This window comes from Theropithecus gelada, chromosome 6 (genome assembly GCF_003255815.1).
Source record: "Theropithecus gelada isolate Dixy chromosome 6, Tgel_1.0, whole genome shotgun sequence".
NCBI lineage: Eukaryota > Metazoa > Chordata > Mammalia > Primates > Cercopithecidae > Theropithecus > Theropithecus gelada.
The window spans coordinates 139,405,554-139,432,218 of NC_037673.1; the positions used below are offsets into that span (position 1 = coordinate 139,405,554).

General features: G+C 41.3%; 1 protein-coding gene across 3 annotated transcripts in view; it reads left to right on the forward strand.

The window, feature by feature from the left end:
• Positions 1-26,665, forward strand: part of ARHGAP26 (Rho GTPase activating protein 26) — a 460,108-nt gene that overhangs the window by 340,913 nt on the left and 92,530 nt on the right. For all 3 annotated transcript variants that reach the window (XM_025387513.1, XM_025387515.1, XM_025387514.1), the window contains exon 18: positions 13,865-14,024. In XM_025387513.1, coding sequence (XP_025243298.1) covers positions 13,865-14,024 — 160 coding nt within the window. The remainder of the gene's footprint in view (positions 1-13,864; positions 14,025-26,665) is intronic.

Genomic DNA, 26,665 nt, shown 5'->3' on the forward strand with positions numbered 1-26,665 from the left:
ACCTAAGTTGGTCCTCTTCACCAGGTTTCGTCATATACCTCTGTTTGATTTCTTCATGGCACTTCTGCAATCTGACATTTTTACTGATGTATCTATGTGTTATCTGCCATCCCAGTTGGAATGAAAGCAGGGATCTTGTCAGTCTGGTTGACTTCTGTATCCTAGTGCCAAGAACGGTGCATGGCATCTGATAGGTGTTCAGTCGGTATTGGGTATGAGCATACTTGGTGTGTTTAGGAACAGACAGAAGGCCAGGGTAGTTGGAGCTCTGTGAGCAAGAGCATGGTGGTATGACATGAGGTTGGAGGGGTCGGTAGGCAGGGACTGGATCGTAGAGGCCACAGTGAAGTGTTTGGATTTGCTCGAGGATCTGATATTCATTAAGTGGTTTCGTCTCTGTAGATTTATACACTATCCAGATTGGTCTGCTAAAATCAGTTACTGACAGCTTTTCTGCTGGGAATTGTGCATCATTCTGTCCTTGAAGTGCCACTGTAGCCTACAGTGTATTTCTTCTCCCTGTCTCAGCTGCCATCAGCTTGGCCTTCTTCACCCACCTTTTCTGTTGAGCCAGGCAAAGCAAGATGACAGCAACTAAGGTGTCAGGCTGAGATGCCTGCACAATAGAAAGCGTTTTAGAACTTTGTCTCTAAACACTTTGACTTCCCCTTTGAAAAATATCTGTTTAAGTTTGGGCTTTGTGAATGACTCTTGCTGAGAGTGTGAATGTTGGGTGGATCAGGGACCCAGATCTCAACTTCACTCTGAATCATTGGTGTCTTTGTTACCAGATACGATCTGCTTTTCTCTGCCTAATGATAGTTGGTTTGCTCCCTTGGATCTCTGGTTTCTGTTGTCAACACTGTATTTTAAAATGTGCTTTCATGGTAGCAGAATTCAATGAGTTTCCAGCTTTGTGCCACCTTTGAGGAGGATAAATCAGGTTTTGCTTTGCATATGTGGAAGTAAGAAGTTTATTGGCATCATTCCCTGACAAATCTATTTTTGTGATTAAGGCAATAAATATAACAGAAGGGTTTGTGTGTTCGCTCGTATCCTCACATGTACCACTATGCATAAACACTGTTATTTTGTATGGATGAATAAATAAGAGGAACAGTTGTTTCCCTTAGGCTTGAACTTACATTGAAGTTTTAGGAGATAATGATTTAGTGCAGCAAGGAGCTAGGAGGTGTTGCCACAGAGTTTCAGGAGGAGAGGGATACAAAGGTGTAATCCATTCAGATTTTATGGATTGTGAAGATTTGTATTCTTTTTTTAGTGGATTCCATTCATTAGTGTTAGACAAGTAAACATATGGAATGTTGATGTGCTATACCGGTAATCTTCATGGATGTTAGAGATCTAGGATGTTTTTCGCCTTTCACTGTATGAACTGACCTCCAGAACTTTGCCGTGGAGTCTCAGCTCTTGTACATGAAGAGCATACACTTTTCTGGACACCATACATTACTGTTATTTTTCTCTCTTCTAATCAGATATCCAAACATAATCTAAAAATACCATGACAGGACATGTAGGTTTGTCAGTTCCAGTCACTTTAATAGATGTTTTCAACTTCAGTCTCCCAATTTTTTTTTCAGACTCATGGCAGGGAAGGTAATTTTCTGTTTGTGTTTTGGGGTGAAGGTACATTCCATTTCAAAAATATGCCAGTCACATGAGTTATTTCCCTCATTTAAAAAATCCCCACAAAAGGAGATAGGTTACCCAGGGTGCGTATTTCGTGAGTGTATGCTTCTCTCTGTATCAATCTGTCCATCTCTCTGTAACATCTCCCATGAACCCATCTGTGGATTTGGAATCTTGATCTTTCCAGAAAGGATTATGGTCATGTCCATAGAAGCTGCAATGAGATTTACATCTCTTGGGAAGGGACAAGCTCCCAGCGCTGGATCCCAGAGCCACTGTTCCTGTTGGAGCTAAGCCACATGGCTAAGGGCCAGTCCCTTAACCTTTGATTTAGCTCCTTTTGCCCCCGTCCTTTCATCTGTAAAATGGTGCTTGTAATGTGGATCTAGTTTCAGAAGACTGCTCTTTATTTTAATTAATTAAAGATTGTTACAATGGTGAAATTCAATGGACTCCACAAATGTTAATATTGGTGCCATTCATGGGTGGCTGTTAGCTGGGTAGCAGGTAACTCGCACCTAGAAGCTCTTACCTGCTCTAGGCCCCAGTTCAGGTTTGGCTAAGATTCTCTTCTTCCACCAGGCTTCCCAGTGGAGGTCTCCAGCACAGTGACCAAGAGGAAAATGGGAAACAATTGCAGAAACCTATGAGGTTAACATGGGTATTTAGGCACAAAGGCACAGGGCCTGACACATTTTAATTAAATATGAACACTATTGTGTTCTGGTTTGTACACATCTTGAGTTCTCTTATTGGGTTTTATGCCGGCTTGTAAAGTTCTTACCTCTTTTTGGTTTTTGTTTGTTTTTATTTTTTTTTTAGACAGCATCTTGCTCTCACCCAGGCTGGAGTGCAGTGGTGCGATCTCAGCTCACTGCAACCTCCATCTCCTGGGTTCAAGCCATTCTTACGCCTCAGCTTCCCGTGTAGCTGGCACTACAGGTGCACCACATTTTGTATTTTTAGTAGAGATGGGGTTTTGTCATGTTGGCCAGACTGGTCTCAAACTCCTGGCCTCAAATGATCTGCCCACCTGAGCCTCCCAAAATGCTGGGATTACAGGTGTGAGAGGCCGCACCCAGCCATATCTCTCTCTCTTTGAATGTTAAGCAATCTATGGAATTTCAGCATTTAAGTCTTAGTTGAGGCCTTTCTGAGTCTACAGAGAGGATGACTAATACTGTGTTACCCATCTGATCAGAATTTTCTAATTGCTTTTCATCTCACTCAGTGAAGAACAAAGCTTTTACAGTGACCTGCAAAGTTTTCCAGGATTTGCCACCCCCAAGTCCATTACGTCTCTGATTTTTCCTGATACTTGCCCCTTGCTCTCTGGGCTCCAGGTACACTGGCATTACCAGCATGCCACACAGGTACTTACCCCAAGGTGTTTGTACCTGCTGTTTCCTCTGCCTGTAGCTCTCTTCCCAGATGTCCTCATGGCTTGTCAAGACATGCTTTCTCCATGAGCCTTCCTAGACCAGCAGTCTAAAGCTACAGACCTTTCCTCTATACTCCCCAACCCTTTCATGCTGGCTGTTTCACCATACCGCCATCTATTTTCTTTGCTTATAAAACCCGACCTACTCCAAAAGAATGTACGCTTCTCTAAATCAGGAAACTGGAGGAGTCTGTCTTGTTCACCAGTATATCTCCAGCACTTAAAGCAGTCCCTGACACACAGTGGGTGCTAAAAAATTGTTGGTAATTGAAAAATAGATGTTACCGTTTTGGCCTCTGTGCTGGGTCACCTTGCACGTTCTTCCTTGGGTGGAAAGTCCCAAAGCAATGTCTCCATGGCTTGCTTGACTTTGGGACAATGCTGGCTTAAAGGTGATAGGTTGGGTGGTTGAAGGAAATGTCACCAACAACAGGAACCAGCATTTGCAGCACTTGCTGACACCAGGCTGGCATACACATGTGCAACTTTTACACCTCCTCTATTTACCCTCTGGCACCTTTTTCTAGATGTGAGAACTAATCAATAAATCAATGATAATGAATATGAAAGCATTTTTATGAACTATAAAATGCTTTGCAAATGTTAATTACATTGGACTTTAGAATGAATTGTTATGTAATTCAAAATAGTTAAGTAATTTTCCAGGAAGAAAGGCTTTCTGAGTCAGCTTCTCTGCAAGTCTTTTTATATGTGAATGCTGCTCTTCCCCATCTGCGCCCTATGGACTGGGACCAAGAATACAGCTACGAGCTGAAGCCTAAACTGTCCAGGATGAGATAGGTGAAAGCTAATCAGTTAACGCCTGGGTCTAAGGAATGTGTTTTCCCTGTGCATAAGACTTCTCAAATCCCAGGTAGCTGAGACAGTGTAGTGCAAATAAAATGCAGGTTGGCCTGTTTAATCTCTAAATAACTAATTTTGGAAAATTTAGGCAGCTTACAGCAAAAGTATCATTCTTGTTGGGTTCTAGTAATTCCCATGACCCAGATTAGTTTATTTACCAATAGAAAAGCTTAGGGATTTTATACTGTTGGTGAACATGGATGAACCTGAGTCTTGTTTGCTTTCAAATTATCCTTGTAAAAATAATCAGGTTCTTCTTTGCCCCATGATCTCCTTAAGGTTAGGCCATATAGAAAAGAAGAGAAGCAAATGAGATAAAATGGCAGGATATATATATTCTCTCTCTCTCTCTCTCTTTCTTTCTCTCTCTTTCTCTTTCTCTATCTCTATCTCTATCTCTATCTCTATCTCTGTCTCTATCTCTGCCTCATACTAGAGCATTTAAGGACAGTAGCTCTGAAACCAGACTGCAGACTTTTTGGTCTCAAATTGTAGATGTGTGACCCTAGACAGATTTCTGAATTTGTCTGAGCCCCAGCCTCTCCATTTGGGATAGTAATGGAATTTCCCTCCTCGGGTTACTTTAAAGATCACATGAGGTAATTGATGGAGTGGTTATCCCTGGCTCACAGTAAGTGCTCAGTTCATGTTAGTTGTGTTACTGTTGATGGAAATCCTAGTAATAATCAAAGACAGGCAGGAAGTAAAGGAATTTCAGAAATGGATAAAGAAAAGGAGAGATAGGAGACACCGTCTTAGAGAGCTATTAAATGTACTGAAAGGATCCTAGTATAGTAGTGTGAGCTCATGCTGTATTATACAATGCATATTAGAGAATGCATGTAATAATTATTAGAGCTTGTAAATATTTTTTGGCTGCTATACCTTCCAGATTGACCAGGAAGAGACGCCTAGTGCATGATATGCTGTCTGTGTCAGGATGAGCTGCTGTAGCCAACCACGCCCCCCACTGCCCCCAGCTTGGCAAAGGCTCTAAGACAGCATGACATGTTTAACCCAGGCACCTAGTGCAGCTGAGCCTTGACACACTTAGAAGAAGGTGGCCTCCCAAAGCATCCACGTGTTCTTTTGTTTTCCATTCAACACATGATATGCAAACTCCTAGGCACTGGCATGTGGCAGTGAGAGAGGCTGATGACATCCCTGTCCTCTTGGAGCTCTGCTAAGTAGGGGAGACAGAAAATGTCAATTCCATGAATGGTAGTGATATATTTATAATTCAATAAGTACCAGGAAAGAGAATTGAAGAATTAGAATTATAGTAAGGGACCTGACCTAGAGTGAGGTGTCCAGAAAGACCACTTTGAGGAAAAGTGGCAAGGAGGACAGAGCCAAGTCAAGAGAGAGGGGGACTACAGAGTGGCCCAGGAATGGGGATCAGCATTAGGAAGGAAGGAACTGAGGCCTAAAGAGAATTTTAGCTCAGAGTTGGAAGAGTACAGGGACTGGGTAGAGGAGGGCCTTGAGAGGTCAGCTGGATCCTGTAGGTCCTTTGCCAAGGATTTTCTTTAAAAAAATATATTTTTGTTGTTATTGTAAAGTACATATAATGTAAACTCTACTACCTTGACTATTTTTAAGTATACAGTTCAGTGGTGGTGTACAATCACCAACACCATCCATCTCCATAACTAATCTTGTAAAACTGAAACTCTATATCCATTAAACAAAAGCTCCTGATTCCCCTTTCATCCAGCCCCTGGCAACCACCATTCTACTTTTCAACTCTGTGCATTTGACTACTCTAAGTACCTCATATCAGTAGAATCACACAACATTTTTCTGTCTGTGACTGACTTATTTCACCTAACGCAATATTCCCAAGATTCATCCATGTCGTAGTATATGCTAGAATTTCCTTCCTCTTTAAGGCTGAATAATATTCTGTTGTTTGTATGTAACACATTTTGCTTATCCATTCATCCATCAATAGACATTTGGGTTCTTCTGCATTTTAACTATTGTGAATAATACTGCAATAAAAATGGGTGTATAAATACTTCTTTGAGACCCCACTTTCAATTATTTTACGCATATACCCTGAAGTGAAATTGCTGGATCATACGGTAATTGAGTCTAATTTTTTGAGGAGCTACCATACTGGATGCTAAAGAGTTTCAAGTTGAAATTTAGAACCGTCAGAAGCCTTTGGTAGATTTTAAATAGGGAATGGAGTTGAATTAGAGAAGACTAGTGGAAATAGAGCTAGTTACACACTCAGATTTTAGAATACCTCTGCATTAGATTGCAAGCGATATGCAAAGAGGTATCTTGTCTTTTTAAAAATTTCCCCAAATCCCTTTTCCTTTTCTCTAAACCATTTTCAATACCAAGTGGGCCTCTGTTAGTGGGGGTTAAAGTGGGCCTAAGTAATACTGAGCTGTAGTTAACATCTCAGCAGCTTTGTTTACCCATCTGAAATGTAGCCAGCAGAGAACACTTTGCTAGTTATTCACAGAGCTTTGACATCCTTGAATGAAAGCAGTTCAGCCTGGATGAATACATGTATGGCCATAATTATCTCCTTTTTGGACTACAGAACCCATTTGGGCTATTTTTCCCTCTTTTTTTTTCTTTTAATTTCTCCTCTCTCAATCTTACAGTGCTCACTCTTTCATTATTAGGAACCAGCTCTGACTGTGCCAGCCAGCTATAAATGGAATGCCATCATATTTGAGAGTAGTTCATCATTTTCATAATTTTGTCAAGTGTCCACTGTAAGAAGGAGGAAGAAACAGTGTTTAGTCCAGTATCACTCCCATAGGCATAAGTGCTCTCCTTCTCTTCTTTGTTTTTACTTCTTCCAATTTAGTGATCTGTGAAGTGAATGAGGGAGAGGCCCACTTTTTCCTATTATAACCACGGATTTTTTCCCCTACAGTGACTTCATTTTGGGTTGAATTTTCTGAGGAAGAAGAATGCCTTTTTAGCGTAGGTTGGACTTGCCCTGGTGGTGTGGGAGCAGGAGAAAGCTGGGGTTGGGAGTATGGACTCTGCAGACTTCATTCCCCTCCTGGCTTTGCCCTTCATTAGCTGTGTAACCTCGAGTCAATTACTTACCTTCTCAGGGCTTCTCTTTCCTCATTTGTAAAGTGGTAATGATAGTGGTACCTGCCTGCCTCAGACGGTTCTCCCGTTAGGAGGCACTGTGTAGAGGTACCCACCGTGAGCACTCAATTAATTATTCTAAGCTTCCTGTCTGGCTGCTCACTAGATAACCATTCCCCGGAAGATGTTAAATGTGGTTGGTGAGCCAGGCCTCAGTCAGTACACAGAGCAATTTATCTGACACCCTCATTCTGGTGCCACCACTGGGGCAGTCCAGCAACCTGTGTCCATGGCCCTGACGGGTGTTCTCGACAGAGGCCTCCTCAGTGCTGTTTGCAGCAGTCCTGCCTCACCGAGTCCGGGTAGTATCCAGGCAACACAGAGTCTGACTTGGTAGAAAACATGCAGTGAGTGGCGGTGGGGATTCCCTCCACCATCCCCTGTTATATACTAAGGATGGAGTTGAGGCTGGTGAAAAGAACCAAATTAACAACCCTGGAAACCAAACTTGTCTGGTTAGCCACAAAACAGTGTTATTCCAGCAGCTTCATTTCCAGCTAATCCTCTTCAGCCCTAGAGCTTGGAGCTTCCCTGAGAGGGTAGTAGAGAGGAGGGTGATATTGACTGCAGCTTAGGTACCCACCCACTTACCTATAATATTTTCAGAATTGGTCATCTCAGGCCTACCCCAGCACCTGCCTGTGTTCTGCAGAAGATCCACTCTAAGGTCATGATCCAGTCCCTAGTCCTAAGGTATTTGTGAACAGGGGAGCAGCTGGTGTAGAAATGTCCCATGGGATTGACCATGACATATCTCTCAGAGGAGAGAGCTCGGTTTGGCCTCCAGTGGTCAGTGGAGTGCTCAGAACTGTTCTTTGGAGGGTGGTGGGCTTTATATGGTGGGGGAGAACTTGCCAGGCAGGCTAGGGGCATGATGTTGTTGGTGTCATGAAGGGAGAGTGAGTTTGGTGGCTTTGCTTTGGCTCCATGTGAGGCTTTCAGCCTGTTGTACCGGAAGTGCTTATAGGGAAGTGATAGAAAATAAGTACAATGGCCAGGTGTAGTGGCTCACGCCTGTAGTCCCAACACTTGGGAGGCCGAGGCGGGTGGATCACCTGAGGTCAGGAGTTCGAGACCAGCCTGGCCAATATGATGAAACTCCGTCTCTGCTAAAAATACAAAAGTTAGCAAGGTGTGGTGGTATGCACCTGTAATCCCAGCTACTCTGGAGGCTGAGGTAGGAGAATTGCTTGAACCTGGGAGGCGGAGGTTGTAGTGAGCTGAGATCACGGCATTGCGCTCCAGCATGGGCAACAAGAGTGAAACTTCATCTCAAACAACAACAACAACAAAAGAAAGAAAAGAAGCACTGTTATGATTTCAGGTTTTCTATAGATTCAAAGTATTTCGTAATTTTTTTTTACACAAAAGAATGAAAAGAGAAGAAATACAAATAGGTAGGGTATAGAAGTCTTTGAAATATAAGTGAAGATGCAACCTCTTGCCCCAAGCAGAAGCAGGCCACTAGGGGTTCCTGGACAGGATACCAAGTGAAACTACCAACTAACAATGTGGCTTTAAATTGGCACTTGCTGCTGCTGCTACCACTTTCGTCAGAACTACCTCGACAGCCACCATGACGAGCAGATGTCATTTATTAAGTCATTATTTCATGCCAAGGGATTTACTTGCAGAATCATACTTAATCAGCCTTTCAAGTTTACAAGCTACAAGCTACGTATTATTGCCCCAGTTTTATATGTGAGGGAACAGGGTTAGAGAGGCCAGGTGACTTGCCTGCTGCCATCCAGCTGGTAATGTCCGTCTGACTCCAACTACTGTGCTATGATCTCCCTTAGCTTTATTGTCCAGACTTGCAAATTGGAGAGAATGTTTGCACTTTATACCTCTATAGCAGTGTTTCTCAAATAGTAGTTCATGGCATATAAGTGGCTCATGAAAACAATGTATTGGATAAACATAGAATCGAATAGGATAGGATAGGAATAGAAAATATCAGAATGTGTCATACTTACTATGCCTGAAAACTTTTGTTTCTGATATGGTGTAGGGGTGTGTGCCTGTCTGTTTATGTATGTGTGTATTGCTTGGTAAAATATACTTCCTACCTTGGGTCATTGTCAGAAAGTTTGAGCGCTACTGTTGTAGAGTTATTATGTAGGTCAGATAAACATAAAAAGTTGTAGAACTTTTTTAAAAAGTCTAAAACGCTCTGTAAGCCTAAGTTCCTGTTTAATATTGGATGCTGAAGCAAACAAGTAAGGGATGGTGAGTAAGTGGGATGGGCTGTTGCTCCACCCCTCCAACCCATGGCACACTGCAAATCTGTCACTACATTGTATCCAGTGGAGCCAGTACTCCTCTTTGATATTTTTCAACACAGCACTCTAGGCCTCAAGATGAAACTTATCTGCAACTCCTACAATAAGCTTATGTATTGTTGGAATACTTTAGGACCAGTCTGGTGTTTTAAAGTACTACTTAGCACTTATAGAGCTCTGGCTCTTGTTTAAACTCTAGGAAAACAGATGTGATCCCTTTGACAACCTGGGGGTCTCTGCCTTACAAGCCCCACAAGGGTTGGCTACTGTCTATGCCCGTCATAATGCTCCCTCTGCCACCGTCCTCACCACCATCTTTATCTGGAAGCGATTTACCTCCTTCTGCCTCTCAAAGGATATCAGACCCAAACAGCATCTCCATCTATTTCCCCTTAAAGCAAAGGTGGCAAGAGTCCCCTCTGCCAAGGCCATGTCCATGGAACATGCTCTTTCCTCATTGATTCCAGTTCATGTGGGAACTGCCTGGAACATGGGGTACATATACCTCCCCACCCCCAACAACTGCCCTAAAGTCATGCCCCTCAGGAGATCCACTGCTTCTCAGTGGATGCAGCCATTCTGATGATCACAGAAGAAATTGGGTCTCTCCCAAGTGAATGTCACATGCAAAACTTTTTCTCTGCAGCATCCAGAGGAAGCCTATAGAATTGGCAGTTCTTTCAAAAGACATTATAGCCCGTGGACGTAGGTATCTGAAAGGCATGCGTCACAGACTCCTTCACTGCAGTGTGAAGTGTACAAGAAACTTCCCTGTGTAGATTTTAAGTCAAGATTCAACATGACATTCTGAGCCGTGTGAGGAGGAACTCAGACAGCTCAATTTAAAAAAACAGCAGGTTCTCTGTGTTTTATAGACCTTGCTAATGAATGAGTCCCGTGGCCCCTGCTGGACCGGCTCCCCAGTGCTCTGCCAGCCTGTTTCTCACACATCTGTAAATTCATCCAGCTATAATGGATGGCTGGTGCCTGCAGAGGCTGAGGTCTAGGCCTTTCTGTCCGGGATACATAGAGATCTCAAGCCATTAATAATTCATTCTGGAGTAATGAACATAGCTGTACCAAGTTGTGAGCAGTAATAATCAAGTGACAGATCAATTTATTACTTCAGTGTGCCGAAAGATAATGGTCATTAATAATGAAAGGTGTAACTACGCCCTCCCCCCAAAAAAAAGTTTCCTAAGACTTGGATCAATGTGTCTTTTAAGTTCTAAAATAACATGGATCATTAAAAGGGAAATGAATTATGCTGGGTAACCTCAAGCTTATTTATATTCAGAGTTGCTAATCCAGAATTACAATATCTTTTTTCCAAATGCCTTTGGGCACTGGGGCCTGCAAATCAGAGTAATTATTACTCATTAATTAAGTCTAAGAAGTGGAACTAGCTCGATACTTTAAAAAGGGAGGTTGGGGGATAGTTGAGATACATTCCCCAAAAATCATCAACAATAATTTGAAGTTTAATGAGTAAGTAGCTGGGTTGGGAATAATTGTTTTAGGCCTACTCAGAAACTCCCCTCATCTTTTAATGCCTCAGTGAATGCTCATTATGCATCTCCTGTGCCAAGCAGTGTGCTCAGCACTGGTGCTACCAAATGAGATACCATACTTCCTCTTTTCAGGCCTTGGTAGGGATGACAACACTGTGTAATAAATGCAGGAACAGGCCAACACGTCTGCCTTTTTTGGGAATAGAAGATTGGAGAAAGGTGAGAGGAAGGTACAGAAAGGAATGGGCCATTTGAGCTGAGCCTTGCATATTAGCAGTTTGCCAAGCAAAGAAAGCAGCAAAAGAACGTTCCAGGCAGAGGAATGATATGGACAAAGGCAGAGAGGTATGGAAGTGGAATGAGAGTGAAAAGTGGATTAGTATGATAATTACCACATATCCCATGCATTATCACATTTAATCTGTACAACATTCACATGAAGTAGGTATGTTATTCACCTAACCTCTTCTTTTTTTTAAAGATGAGGAACCCAAAGCTTAGAAATATTGAGTCACTCTGCCCAGGGACCAAGAGCTGGGAAGTGGCACAGGAAGGCTTAGCGGTGATTTGAGGAAAGGTATGCTGTTTTATAAGAGTTCAGACTTTGTGTTAAAAATAGTCGGGTAGGCCAGGCACAGTGGCTCATGCCTACAATCCCAGCACTTGGGGAGGCCAAGCTGGGAGGGTCACTTGAGACTAGGAGTTCAAGACCAGCCTAGGCAACATAGCAAGACTCTGTCTCTACAGAAAAATTTAAAAACTATCCAGGTGTGGTGGTGGTAGCTACTCAGGAGGCTGAGGCAGGAAGACCTCTTGAGCCCAGGAGTGTGAGGGTGCAGTGAACTATGATCATGCCACTGCACTCCAGCCTGGATGACAGAGAAAGGCCTTGTTTGTTTAAAAAAAAAAAAAAAAAAAAAGAAGAAGAAGAAGAAAGAAAGAAAAACAGTGGGGCCCATGACAGGTTTACAGTCATCATTATCAGAACAATTAAACAATAAAAGCGTTGCTAACCATTCACATATGCCATGCTGTTGTGTTCTCGCCAGGGGAGGTTTGAGAGCTGAGTTTTAGGTGGAGCTGCTGATAGCAGGGAGGATAAAGCTGAAGTTAGAGGTTCTTGGGTCAGGAACCCTAGTTAGGAGGCTGTTGCTTTAGTCAGATGTAGTGTGGAGAAGCCTGACAGGGAAAAATGATTATCATCCAAACCATGTTATTTTTATACTGGTCTACAATTTGAAGGTACTTTCATAAAAAAAAAATAGCTTGTTGATTCACTTGCACACGGGACTTTTGTGACAAGAGGGTAAGTTTAATGACTTAGCTCTTTTGGGAGGGGAAGTATAAGGACTTAGAATTCCCTTCCCACACAGAGGAGCTGATGTTGAAAGTAGTGATGTTAAAAGCAGCTTGTAAATATACATACTTGCCGACTGACTGATGCACAGAACCAAAGTTTCTCCCCCTTGCCAGGTCAAAATTTGACTATCTGCGTTAACTTCGTCAGACTGGAAATGTGATGTGATTCTGGGTAGAATGGAAAACATAAGTAAAACCAGGAGACTCGGCAAGAACTAAGAAAATGTTTATAAAATATTCTTTATGTGGACCAGAAACAGGCCACTCTGCCTGCTGCAGGTGTTGCTTAGCAATCAAAAAGCAAATCCTCTTTCTAACTGGGCTGTGCCACAGTTAAAGTTTCATAAACCTAACCATGCTCTGCCCACCTTTAGAGGAGAAAGTTAAACTCTTAGCCCTAAAAAAATTATAGAAAAATACACATCTGCTAATAAAATTGGTTGATACAGTATTTCAATAAAGACTCAGTTTAAAAACCAGCACTTAAGGCAGTATAATCTCTTTTCTTCCTCAAAAAAAAAAAAAATGTATACCAGAGAAACAGTGAGAAACACTGCAGGCATTTATAGAATTGTGTGAAAAAGTACTCCATATAAATAGCACTAAATGCTAGGGAGGTAGGTCTGTGCAAACTGCCTATCTCTACCCAATTTGTCTCTAGTTTCAAGTTAGTAATGAATAGCTTCCTTCTTGTAACAGGTGATTTAGGAAAGTTCTTGATATTTTCTCAACAAAACCGAATGGCATTAACTTTTAACTTATTTGTTGCCAGTAGATGATTTATATGTTTTTATACATGGGGCCAGCAAGTGAACAATTGAGTTTTATTGCTGTGTCCTGGTGGCCTGCGTATGGTGTTCAGATACATCTTTTGAGTAGTTGTTTATTCAAAAATATGCCTATGTCTTTAGCAAATTACTCAGACCTAGCAACTGTTGACCCTGTGTGTTTGTTAGACTTTGAGTATGTGACAATATAAACACAGCCATATAGATGAATATACACTAGTGCATTTTTATTTCTGTTTATGCCACATTTCACTTAATGTGCACCACATTTCACTTAATGTGAGCCACATGTTTAATCTGATCAGCCTTTAATACTTTAAATCTAAAGTGCAGAATTTCCTTACTTGGTTTTAAATATCCAGATCTGCCCGTTTAAAAAATTATGTCTATTTTGTGCTTATGTTTGCAAATGTATTAAAGCCATCAAGAGGTTTTCCATTTGCCATGGAGAAAAATGCAAATGATTGCAGTTTAAGCAGCTGCCAAGTACATAAATTGTAATTAAGAGGGATTAGCAGTTACCTGGACTTGCAAAACAGGGATTCAGATGTTCAAAGGTTAGTAATTTGGCAGATAGTTGCTTTGGTTGGTTGGTTGTTCTAGGCAAAATGGAAATGATAAAGAGTGTCATATCCTGAAATAGCAAATTAACCTGGATGCTGAAGATTTCTGAAATGTGGTAGATTTTCTGACTCCTGTGGCATCTGATGATGTCCCAAGTTCTGGCTCCTACAGATGAGGAGTCTGTAGATAGGAAGATAGGAAGGGTACAGGGAGGTTGGTATCTCTGTGTACACAATTTCTCTCACTGGTACCTTTTCTTTTCCTTCCTTCCAGTGTTGCTAACAACCACAAGCAGAATTTGATGACGGTGGCAAACCTTGGCGTAGTGTTTGGACCCACTCTGCTGAGGCCTCAGGAAGAAACAGTAGCAGCCATCATGGACATCAAATTTCAGAACATTGTCATTGAGATCCTAATCGAAAACCATGAAAAGGTAATATGTAATTGATCACTTGCAGTGAAGAATGTACTTGGGGGGAAGCTGCATTGGAATTGACCTTCAGAGTTGACTCAGATTTGCATTGCCATCGCTCTTACACTGTCACGATGATGAAGTTGCTGGTGCTGGTAGTGATGGTGGTGATGGTGGTGATGATAACGTAAGGGTGGTGGTAAAGGTGTCAACCGTGGTAGTTACGACGACAACAGCAGTGGTTATGGTGGCAGCAGTGGTGGGTAAAATTGATTGAGCATTCTGTGCCAGGAACTGTGTTAAATACTTTATATATATATTGTTATTTTATCCTCACAACAATTCAATGAAGGAAGTACTCTTATGAGCCTCGTTTTAGAAACGCCTTTTGCCCATTTCTTACTTGATTGTTTTCTTACGAATTTTATGAATTTTTTAAATTTAGGGATATTGAACTTTCTTCACTTGTGTTGCAAATATTTTTACCTAGAGTTTGCCTTTCAATTTTATAAATGGGGTTGTATTTTTTATACAGTTTGTGTGCGTGTGTTTTTATGGTCTGTCTTTTCTTTTGGGGAATTGGGGTTCCTAGTCTTTCTGTTGAAGGTTTTCCTCATCTCCCCCAATTTGAAGAATGTTCATGCAGAGCTGCCCTTATGAAACTGGGGAGGGGACATAAAGCTTCAGTCCTCTGACCCACTTCATTGCTCTTACGCACACATCCCTATGAAGCTTCTCAGAACTTGTGCAGGGTTCCCTAAAGCACCATTTGGCAGCAACAAATCTGGATCCTAATAAAAAATGCTGTTCCTCTTAAATAACAACTTTGCCTAGAATGGCAAATTAATCATGCACAGTAACTCCAGAATCTGACCATGCCTCACCACCTACACTGATAATGTTGTAAGCCACCACTACCTCTTGTCTGACTATTTACAAGAGCCTCCTAATTTGTTTCTTCTACCCTTGGCCTGTCAATTCTGGTATCAGTCACCAGAATGAGACTTTTTAAAATGTTAAGTCAGATAGTATCAGTTGTCTGCTAAGAACCATCCAGTGGCTTCCCATTTCATACATTCGCCCACATAGTCTCTGTCCTCTTACTGTTACTAACTGATCTCATCTCCTGCATCTCTTCTATAGCCATCTTGTTTCTGCCTTGCCGTTTCTTGGATACCTCAGGCACATTCTTACTTCAGGCCTTCGCAGTTGCTATTCCCAGTGGCTGGAACACTGTTCTTCCGTAAAACCACATGGCATATTTCCTCACTTCCTTCAAGTGTACTAAGTGAATCCTACCTGGATCTCTCTGTTTGAAATTACAATCCCAACCTCCACCATTCCCTTTTCCTTTTATTCCATGCTGTCTATTTTCATATATCAAAAGACAAAATCACAACAAGTTTAAAGATATTAGCTGACTTTTATTTGAGATTCCAGAATTGGGCAGTACCTCGTTCTGTAAAATAGAATGAGTGTTCCAGTAAGCCGAGCAGAGGAGGTTGGCTTTATAGACAGAAAAGGGCTAAAGAAGAGAACAAAAAGCAGATTAATTGTTTTAAAGTTACTTTCCTTGTAAAAGTTAAAGCAGAGGGGACTTCCTTATGTGCTGACTAAAACTGGCCTGCCTGGGGATTTGCCTGTTATCTCTCCCCTCATTTATTGGAAGGTTAGACAAACAACTTATTTTTGGTCTGACGGCGAAGAACTTCAGCAGGAGTGACTGCATTTTGGTTTGGTCTCTTGAGCCTAGGGCAGGAGCTCAGTCCAAACCAATGGCCTCCTGTAAATTTTATTTAATACATGGGACTTCACAAATTATAGAGCATATAATAAAATTTTCTTAATGATTAGATCCATTGGCTTTCTGACCTCTCCAAGCATGTGTGCTTCAGGAAAGCAGGGACGTTGTGTTTTGTTCCTCGGTAGACACTAGTACATTGGTTTTGGGTGAATGTGGCAGCCAACCTCCAACATGGCTCCCAGTGATTCTGTCCACCAGTCTTCATTCCCTTGTGTAGCCCCCTCCACCTCTGAATAGAGCTAGCCTATGTGATCAATAGAATATTGCCAAAGCCACGGTATATGACTTCTGAGAACAGTACATGTACGTTACTCTGGGAAGGTCGTCCTTCATATTCATAGGGTTTGCTGTCTTTGTGAAAGCAACTGGAATAAGCCATCTTGACTCCTTTTTCAGTGTAGCTTCAGGCCTAGCCCAGTATAAAGCAAGGAAATATTCCCTCAGTCTTTTTTGGAAGTCTATGGTGTTCACCTCACAGCAATTCTAAGCATCCGTGGCTATGCTCTGGCCTCTGGCTTTCTGGCGATAATACTTTGTATAAACTCCCTGCCAATAGAACTTAACTTTAGCCATCAAATCCAGAGCAATTTTATGTCCTCAGAAGGATGTTGTCAGAGACTTACTCTTTAAAATCCACAGTGTTGGCCAGGCACCATGGTTCACACCCGTAATCCCAGTGTTTTGGGAGGCTAAGGTGGGAGGATCATTTGAGGCCAAGAGTTTGAGACCAGCCTGGGCAAAATAGCAAGACCTCCATCTCTACAAAAAATAAAAATGAAAAATCAGCTGGATGTGGTGGCACATGCCTATAGCCCTAGCTATGGGAGGTTGAGGTGGGAGAATCACTTAAGCTCAGGAGTTCAAGGTTACAGTGAGCTACGATTGCACCACTGCACTCCAGCCTGGGTGACAATGAGATCCTGCATCTAAAATAAATAAATAAAATGTTTTAAAACATAAAAATTCATAGTACGTAAGGTCTTCATTAATATTTACCAAGCATTTCCTTAGACTTGGCTTTAATTTTCTATAATAGAAACATACACAGACACAGACACACACACACACACACACACACACACACACAGATGTCTAGGGGTGACTATTCTTCTGTCTAGTCTTTAGTGTCAGAAGTTAGACAAAATCCTGAAACCCCACTTGAAGAAATGCTTTCCAGCAGCACCTTTTCATATGAAACAAGCTTGCTTGAAACAAGCCCCACTGCAGGCTGAAGTATATATCCCCCTTAGCGACTGGCATAGTATTCTCTCATGTTAACATTTTATATAATGTACTTTGTGCTTCGGAATAATCATTAGGAGGGCTCTAGGAATAAATGGAGCATGGTGCTGAAAAGAAGGTGTGGAAACCCAGGCATCTAGCCATTGGAGCCACTCCATTGACAGAGAGATGGAGAGAGCCATAAGATGCCTGTTTTAATTTTCTATTGCTATGTAGCAAATCATCTCCAAACCTAGTGACTTAAAATAGCAATTATTTTATTACTCTCAATTCTGTGAGTCAGAAATTTGGGAAGGGCTCATGTGTGCCCCTTGTGGTATCAGCTGGGGTGGTTTGACTGGGACTGGAGGGTCCAAGGTGTCCTCACTCCACACAGCTGGGACTTTGGTACTAGCTGTGGACCAGAATGCCTTGATCCTCCTCCACAAGACCCCTCTGTCTCCAGGTGCTGTCCCATCATTCAGGAGTCCAGCTCCAACTTCCAAGAGAGTAAACACAGAAACAGCAAGCGCTGTTAAGGCTTAGGCCTGGAACAAAGTATCATTTCTGTCACATTCTGTTGGCCAAAGCAAGTCTCAAGTCCAGCCAGATTCAAGGCGGGGGGAGCGAGAAGCCGCCTCTGGGTGGGAGGAACAATGTGTGCACAACGGCGTGGGAGGATTGTTGACCGTTGTCTTTGCAGGGGATCTACGGTACCCAGCAAGTTTGCATTTAGTTCCCTTTAGGAATGACTCTGCTTTCTTATCAGCGGCTTGTGCTGAGCTTAGGTAGCAACCCACTGTTTTTATGGAGAGTGCTTTACCACCTCTTCTCTGCATTGCCACTTTTTATTCAACCAGGGGCCTCAGGCATCTGGTGGTAGTGACAGTTTTAGCCCTTAAATGCCCTTTGTGAGCCTGGGTGTGGAGAACCAACTCATAAATATCTAAAATTGGAAAAACATTGGCATTAAAGAAAAAGGAAAGAGAAGTGGGTAATTCAGTTTCTTTAACCTGGTAAAACACCTCTTTTTCAATAGAAGGTAAGAGACCTCTGTGTTCTAACTAGCTAAGGCATACAATCTTTTCTGTCTTTGCCTGCGTGTCTTTCTCTTGTTTTCCAAGGGTTAACATTAGACATTCAGCTGAGGGTTAATAGTGAACATGATCTCCTTTATTTTGTCACTCACATCTACACGCCTTCAAGATAGTACCTGCAAGTCTAGAAACACCCTCTCCCCACAACCCAGAGAATCCATCTATGTCTTCTTCCTGGGAACCATAGTGATGCGTTTCACACACAACTTGAGTTTGGTCAGATAGAACGCACTAGCGACCTGCTTACCCTGTCACAGTGGTCCAGAACCTCTGTCCTCCACCTCTCTCACAGACCTGGGAGGGAAGCAGTGTTTGGCACAGTTCTGGGAAATAAATATCCTACATTAGGAGGAGACAGAGAGGAAACAGCTAGGAGATATGATATTATGTTTGGGGGCTCATGGAATTTTTTTTTTCTATGTTGGTGATACATACTGACTGTTTACTCAATTATGACGAACGAATCCTTTAAATGAAAACAGTCCAGAAATAATAATGATGATGATAGTAATAGCTAACTTTTACTTACAGCTTATTGTTTACAAGATATTGTGCTAAGCAGCTTTATATCCATCATTCAGTTTTCACAGCAACCCTATAAGGTTAATATTTTTAGCTCTGTTTTTACAAATTATAAGCCTGAAGCGCAGACACTTTAAGAAGCGGCTGATTAGGAGAGGAACAGGGGTTGAACTTAGTACTACTCTCAGAATCTAAGCTTTCAAAATCTACTCTAGTTAATCTCTGTTCAATGCAGTAAACATTTATTGAATATCTACCATTGGCCAAAGATAAGTAGAATAGGTTTTTCAAAGCACCCCCATTTTATCAAGATAGAACTAACTGTCATACAGTGTGTTAAATGACCTCCAGTAAGATGAATAAAGTGTTATGGCATCACTGAGGAGAAATAATTTAATTCTAATGGCATTGGGCTCTGACAGATCAATAGAAGTTTTCTAGGCAGAGAAAGAGTAGAGATAGGAGGGACAGCCACTCAGAGGAGCAGCATTAATCAAGTTGTTTGTATTAAATTACATGGTTATGAAAGACTGTGGGTTGTTTGTTAACAAGTAGTGGGTGATGATGCCAGAGAGCTGGATTCAGTCCATTTGCTAAGGGTCCTGAAAGCTGTAGGAAAAGGTTTTGAACTGACTTCTGAAAACTGGGAGCTCTCAGAGGTTTCCAAGTAGAGGCTAAAATGATTATGTCAGCACTTTAGAAAGACATCCCTGGAAGCTGAACCAAATAGTACTTTGATTGCTGACATCAAAATCACACATTAAATAAATAGCAACACAATAGAGTTAACCATACTGTTCTAAACCTGCAGCTCAGATAGTGTCACCTTTGACCTACAGGCTTTGCTTGGAGGGTAGAGAGAGATTCTTAATTTGTTTCTTTTGCCAGACTTCCTAAGGGGAAATACTAGCTCGTAGCATCATTTCCTATTAATGATCCATATGCTGGACTCTCTTTGAATTATATGAGAACTAAAGAGTAGATTTGATGATGTAGCTCTTTTTACCTACAGTCAAGTTTCAGAGTTGAAAGCTCAGATGGCAAAGATTTTGGCTCCTCCCACGCTATGTTAAGGTAGCAGTCAGTTATGCAAAATTACCATTTCCGTATGAACAGAATCTTTTCCCCAAACTCATACCTTATCACACTGAGTCTTAAAACTAAAGTAGGCAAAAACTTAAGGTTATGGTAAAAGCAACCAATATTTTTATGCTTCTAGCTAAGATTTTCAAACAAACAAAATATTGAATGCTGTCATGGTCCAAGATCTCAAAGCCCAGAAATTATATTTCTTACAAGGTTTTCCCTTTACCTAGTGTTTTAAAGGCTTACTTGCTAATGACGATGACAATTTTAGATGTTTAAGAAGGCGAACCTTATCAAGAAAACAAACTGCTTGTTTTTCATAGTTTTGGTTCAACATGAAATTTCAGGCTACTTTGTGTGTGTGTGTGTGTGTGTGTGTGTGTGTGTGTGTGTGTGTCCCCTTGCTGTTAAATTCCAACACATAATAGTAGGATTGCACTTGTTCTGTAATAGTCCATGCTGTTTCTTGTGGCTGTGGCACTCGAAAGGGTTTCTGTACATGGAGCAGGATGTATGTGTGTTCATGTGTTATGTACTACAGGCTTTTGTCAGCATTGCCTCTTTTGATGCCTATTAATGTTTGACAAAGTAAGTTATAATAATTCCTTTCCCAGTCCATCAGTTAGCTTTGGAAGAGGTGAGAGTGTTGATCCTTGAGCTGTTAATTCTCAGAAATCCCCAAAGATCAGTGCCCCTTTTTAATGTGTTAACTTTTAACCTCAGATGTCAAGGAGGGGAGCTAGTAATCATGGATGACCCTGCTTGACAACTGGACTAAGGACTAAATCCTAAGCAACCTCGCATTCCTGGTCAAATGCTATTGGCTTACAATGTAGTTAGCTCAATTTGAATTGATTTGGGCCACCAATGTGCCTCGATCTGCTTTTACCAAAATATTGGTAACATTGAAATCCATTGCACTAGTTCTGGACTTGGTGCACAAAATGTGCATCCATTAATAAAATATAGTTGGTTTGGCAACTGACAGGTGTTTAGAAGTCGCGTTTTATTTCTTTGCTATTTCAAACAGTTGTTGATATGTGAAATTAATAAAAAGGTATCCCTGGATGCCTCACTGCGTTGAGATAGTCGTTGGTACTCTTGCCTACTCAGGAAGCTACTCTTGTCCCGTGGTCACGGCTTTTGTAGTTTGTTCATCGATTTTTATTTTTAAATTTTTTGTTGACTTTCCTTCCAATGGTTCTTGCTTGTACTCTTTTTGTTCCTCTCCTTGTTAGGGTTCAGAAACAAGCTAGATTTACTTGTGTGTTAGGTTAGAATGCTTCTGCCACCGGGCTATTTTCTTTTTTTAGTGGTAAGTGCTGTGTAAGGTACTCTTCATTAATGTGATAAGGTAGGTTGTGCATTTGAACACATGTATTTTCCCCAATAAATCCCAGATAAACCAGTAATTGTTTGAATTGTGAAGCTCCTTTAGTATTACTCAAATAAAGGTGGAGATTGTTGTTGTGTTTTCATCTATCCATCTTTGTCAGCAAAGAGAACAGGAAATAGAATCTTTCTGGAGATATGGAAAATCACAGCTCTCCATGGATTCCCAGGCTGTCTATATATACCCTCAGTTACTAAATGTAATTGGTTCCTTTTGAGAGATTTTTAATACAGCTCCCCAAACTACTTTCTAAATTGTTGATCCCTCTGCCAAAATGCTGATATCAACAGGGCATAGGACTTCCAACTGTCCTTAAAAAACCTCTGCAGCTACAGCCTCTGAATTTGGCTTCTTAACAGTTACAATAAATAAGCCCTGCTAAGACTTGCCTGGCTTCCACTGTGAAGGTGCTGGGTTTATGGGTTCTCCTGAACCATGCAATCCTCTGCTGCATTGTCTGTCATGAGAAGGAGCGAGCTGTGCTCAACAGTGGTAGGTCTACATTCCTAATGCGTCAAACAAACCAATCCCACATTACTATGGGCGCTGGTGCATTTGTGTCTCGAGAACATGCTCAGTCTCATTTCTCATATAAACCTTTCTGTTTTGTGTTGTTATCCCCAGGCCTCTGCTGTTGATTTATTGTCTCAGAGCTACTTTGCAGTTATAGACTAGGAGCTCTTCATCATGACCTAATTTCCCTCCCATAAAAATCACAGCACATAATAAAGAGTACACCACACACATTACAGGGAGACTCCTAATCCTTTTAAATTGCAGGCGCATGTGACAGATGGGATTGAAGAAGGTCTAAAAATGTGTATGTGACATGGATAAGAACAAATTCCACAAGTGTCAATGCTCTGCAATGTCAAGATGGGCCAGAGGGGAATCAGTGAAATTTAAATTTTGTAGACAGTGCAAGGGAATAAGAACAGGAAATTCTGCCATTGCTGTAAGCAGTTAAGATCAATGTTTTGCAAAGAACAGTAATTAAATTTACACTTATAAATTAAATCCTCATGTCCTGACTGCAAATAATCCATTGTTGAATCTCCAGTTATTTCCCTTCTTGTATGTCTCCTTTTTTATTGACTACAGTAATATCTTCTGAATACTGAATGTCAAACTGTATTAGGTGCTTCAGTCCTCACCACAGTCCTAGGACTTTTTACAGATAAGGTCTCTGAAGGTCAGAGAGTTTTATAATTTGCCCAAGGTCACAGAGCTAGTAAGTGACTAAAATCAGATTTGCCAGACTCCAAAACTTACATCTTCCCATTTTGTCTTCTGTCTCTCAAATTAATGGTAGCTATAAAGACCACAAGTGCTTAAGACCCAGACAGTCAAGCCATCTAGGTCCCAGTCCAGCTGGACTCCTTCTCTGTGTGACCTTGGACAAATCAGTGAATCTCAGGGAGTCTCAGTTTTCTCATCTCAAGAGGGCAAGAATAATAGTACCTCCCTTACAGGGTTATTATGAGTAAAATAATCCATGTAAATGACTTAGCATGATAAGTGCTCAAATTCTGTGTTTTTATTGTCATTTATACCGTCACCATCTCATGCCTACTCTTTGCTACATACTGCACTGAGCATTTTATGTGTATTATCTTTTCAGTAGCTCTGTAAGGCAGATATTAGATCCCCACTTGCACAAGGGAAACAGACACAGAAGGGTTAATTATCTTGACTGAGATTATATAGCTAGTAGGTAGCAAAGTCAGGATTTGAACTCTACTCCATCTAGCTCCAAAGCCTGTTTCATTTGTACCCGTATGATGATCTTAAGATCCTTTCCTGTATTTGATGTGATAATAGGCAGTGATGTCAGCGTCAGTGATGGTGAGGTCCATGTAGCTGTAGGTGCTGCCGCCTACTGAATGAGAAGCAGAACCAGGATCAGCCCAGGTCTGTCTGACTGCGGAGGCCAAACCACCCCTGACCACTGTTACTCGCAGCTTAAGGCGAAACAGTAACTTGGTATTTATGGATCTGCTAATTCCACTTACAGGAAGCTTGAAATTGGGGATACTTGGAAGAGTTACCCAGAGTTCTATTTTTGCTTTACAATTTTATTCCCCAATTGCTTCCAGAAGGCTTACAGTCTTCGTTACTTTTATCTCTAAGACATTCCTGACTAAGTCGGAATTAGTTTGTGAGTTTGGACAGTATTAACAGGGCACTTGGGGCAGAAAATAAATCTCCCCCTTTTGTGTTAATTTGGAAAGTCTCTATGAAATGAGTAGATTGTTCCAACCACATGGTAGAGCTCCATAAATCCACGGCTCATAGGTTATATGAGCTCCTGCTTCCGTCATTCAGCAGGCTCATTTGCACAGTGATTCTTCTCTGCAGACTGAAGAAAACTTCATTTGATTCTCTTGAAATCATCCCTTCCAAAATGAAATAGGATTGGAATAACCAACAAAGTTGTGAATAATTCAGATTCTCATTAGAATCCCAACTCGAGCTTTCAGCATAGAGGCAAACCCGTGGCCAGACAGTCAACAGGCTTTTTAAACAATTTGCATGTGTTCAAGTGTCAGAGTTAAATAAACAACAGTCACTTGGGGAATGATTTTCCAGAGTCATTAATGAAAGTTTGTGTCGTCTGCTCTGACTTGATCTAATTTGCAAAGGCACCCTGTACCTTGGAAGAACGTGTAATAGTAATTATGATAATCACATGTCTGGCACTGGACATTTTGCTGTGTGCTTCCTTGCACATTATCTCATTTGATCCTGAGAATAGCCCTATCAGCGGTCGTCAGGAGTCTGGGCCTGGCTCACAATGAGACCCAGGGAACTGGCCCCTGGGACTATGACTCTTGCCCATGGCAAAAATCTCCTTGCAGAGCTGATTCTCTTATGCTTGAATAACTTAATTATTTTAGAGGAAACAGCTGATGAGCAGAGTGGAATTCTCCCTCATTTGTTCTCGTGTCTCTTCCTGCTCTGCTGTATATAAATATTATATTGGAAGCAATTTTTCACGCATCTGTCTAACGCCATGGTCCTTCCTCACAAGTTACTCTTCTTTGTTTCTCCAGCATTTACTACAGTTCTCAGGAAATAGTAAAAGCTCGCATTTTTGTTGACAGTTGAAATCGAAGTCCATGTTATTTTTGCTCCCATTGTAATTGGGTGAGGATCTCATTTTCAATAACTCATTAGAAAAAAAGAGACAAAATTGGGAGGCAGAGGCAAAGCAGGATGTGAGGGAAAATAATGAGAACCAGGCCTATCACTAACTCGGAATTCATTTTCAAATGCTCTTAGCTAGGGATTGCTGAAGGTGCTGTAACTGAGGCCAGAGGCAGAAAGGTGCTAGAAGACACTGTTAGGTTGAAACTCATCCTTGTATGTTTGGGACAACAGCTTTTGTAGTGAAGATTGCCTGGAGATTAGCCAAATGAATGGCTGCTACAGCCCTGGGACTTCACTCCCGGTCACTCTCCTACTTAGTTGTGTGGCAGGGCAGGCAATCTCTCATTGTGAGATAGCCATCCAACTTGCTATGCTGTTGGCCTCCAGCTTAGAGATGCATCATGGGATGCATCTGCCTAGCACAGTGCCTGGCAGGTGCAAAACTCATACTTAGTAGCCATTTTTAAATGTCAATGATAATGGTACACAGTGAGGTTGTCACCTGAGGATGACCAAATAAAGAGTAGGAGAAAGCTTCTTAGAGGTTGCAGTCCTTGAGCTTTTCTTTCTGTTGTTGAGGCTCAGTAGGAGACTGGAGATGTTTGTAGCACTGGTAAACTTGTTTTTGGGTTTCCAGCTGGTCGGGAAGTTAGGAGTTTTTTCTTGCTTTTACTTTGTTTCCTTCTCTTCTTATTCCCTTGCCCCAGTTGAACTCAGCTACGTGTAGTGATTCAGTTTATCTTGTTGAAAATGTTCAGTCCTCTAGGGAAAATATGATACTGCTGTTTTCAGACAGCTGTGTTTAGGAGTGAGACTGATTTAACCAGCTGGCTGGCATCATTGGAGCCCGAGGACCCGCCAACCCATGGAGAGCAGCTGTTTGGGCTGAAATTCTTATAATTCTTATGATTTTGTTTCCTACATATCAGCTTTTGAGTTGTGTTTTTAAATGCACACAGAAAAGGAGAGAGAACCATGAGAAAGACTGATGTGTCTAGGGCCACTCATGGGTGAAAAGTGGCCCTAGACACATCAGAGACTGTTAGGAAGGAGAAAACTCAGGAGGGAGGAGACCAACTTCAAAGAGTAAGAGATGGTAATGAATGGATCCATAAATTTTGATTTTTCAATATATAGTGGGGGTGTCATGCAGCCATTAAGGATCATGTCTGAAGATTTTTTTAATGAGGAAATACTGTATAATGTTAGATGAAATGTATGTGATACAAACAGAATAAAGAATATAATTTCAATGATGAAAAGTGTGTGTTAACATCAACTGGGATAATTCATATAAAGCATTTAACCTAGTGCCTGGTGTGACAAGGACTCAGTAAACCATAGCTACAGGAAGGCAGACTCTCTAACCACAGAACATGTTTGCCTCCTTCACTGTTATACCCAGAGTGCCTACTGTAAAGGAGATACTTAAAAGGTGTGTGTTGATTGAATGAATGAGCATCAGTATTATTGTATGCATTTAAAAAGGAATCTGGGGGAAAAACTGTTATTTTCTGAAATTGTATCTACAACTGTGGCTACTGAACCTCCCTGAGACTTAGTTCTTCATTATAAAATGCTGAGGACATTACCTGTTGCTCAGGATTGCTGAGAACTGAGTGGGCTACATGAAAAGAACACAGTATGATGACTGGTACCTAAGGGAGTCTGCAATAAGTGGCGGCTACTATAATCATGGTAAGAACCATGTAAGTATTAGCTATTATAATTATTAAAGTCTGCCATACTTTTATCTGTAGAAATAAAGATGAGAGTTATCATGATTTCTGTCTATCATTTTTTAGCATGAACTTTTAGAAGAATAAAATTCCCTCTTCAAAAAAAAGCTTATAACTAAATAAGACCTAAATGCTTACAGTGGTTATCTCTAAGTGTTAGAATCGGGGTAATTTTTTGTTTTCTTCTGGAGACTCTTCTGCATTTTTCAAATTGTCCATAGTACGTGTGTGTGTGTGTGTGTGTGTGTGTGTGTGTGTGTGTGTGTATGCGTGTGATACTTTTATCAAGATAAACGAGGAAAAGCTCAGCATCACAGATAATGTGGAACTGCTGAACTAGAAAAGGATGCTGCAGCTGAGGACAACTGATGAGGATTGGGAAATGGTGCCCTGCCCTGGGGCCCTTCATGAAATGTTATTTAAATCCATGTTTCACAGTTTAAGAAAGTTACAAAGTAATTGTTAAGAACTTAGAACCAATGAAGAAAGATAAAGGAATTTTTGATTCATTGGTTCTGGACAAAGGTAGTCAAAAACTTCAAGTGCTGTTAACAGACAGTGGCTTCTACTGAGCACAGCTGCTTTCTGTTTCCCTGGAGAGAACAATGAAAAGCTGCTCAGTGGAAACTGTGGCAGAAGAGGTTAGAAAT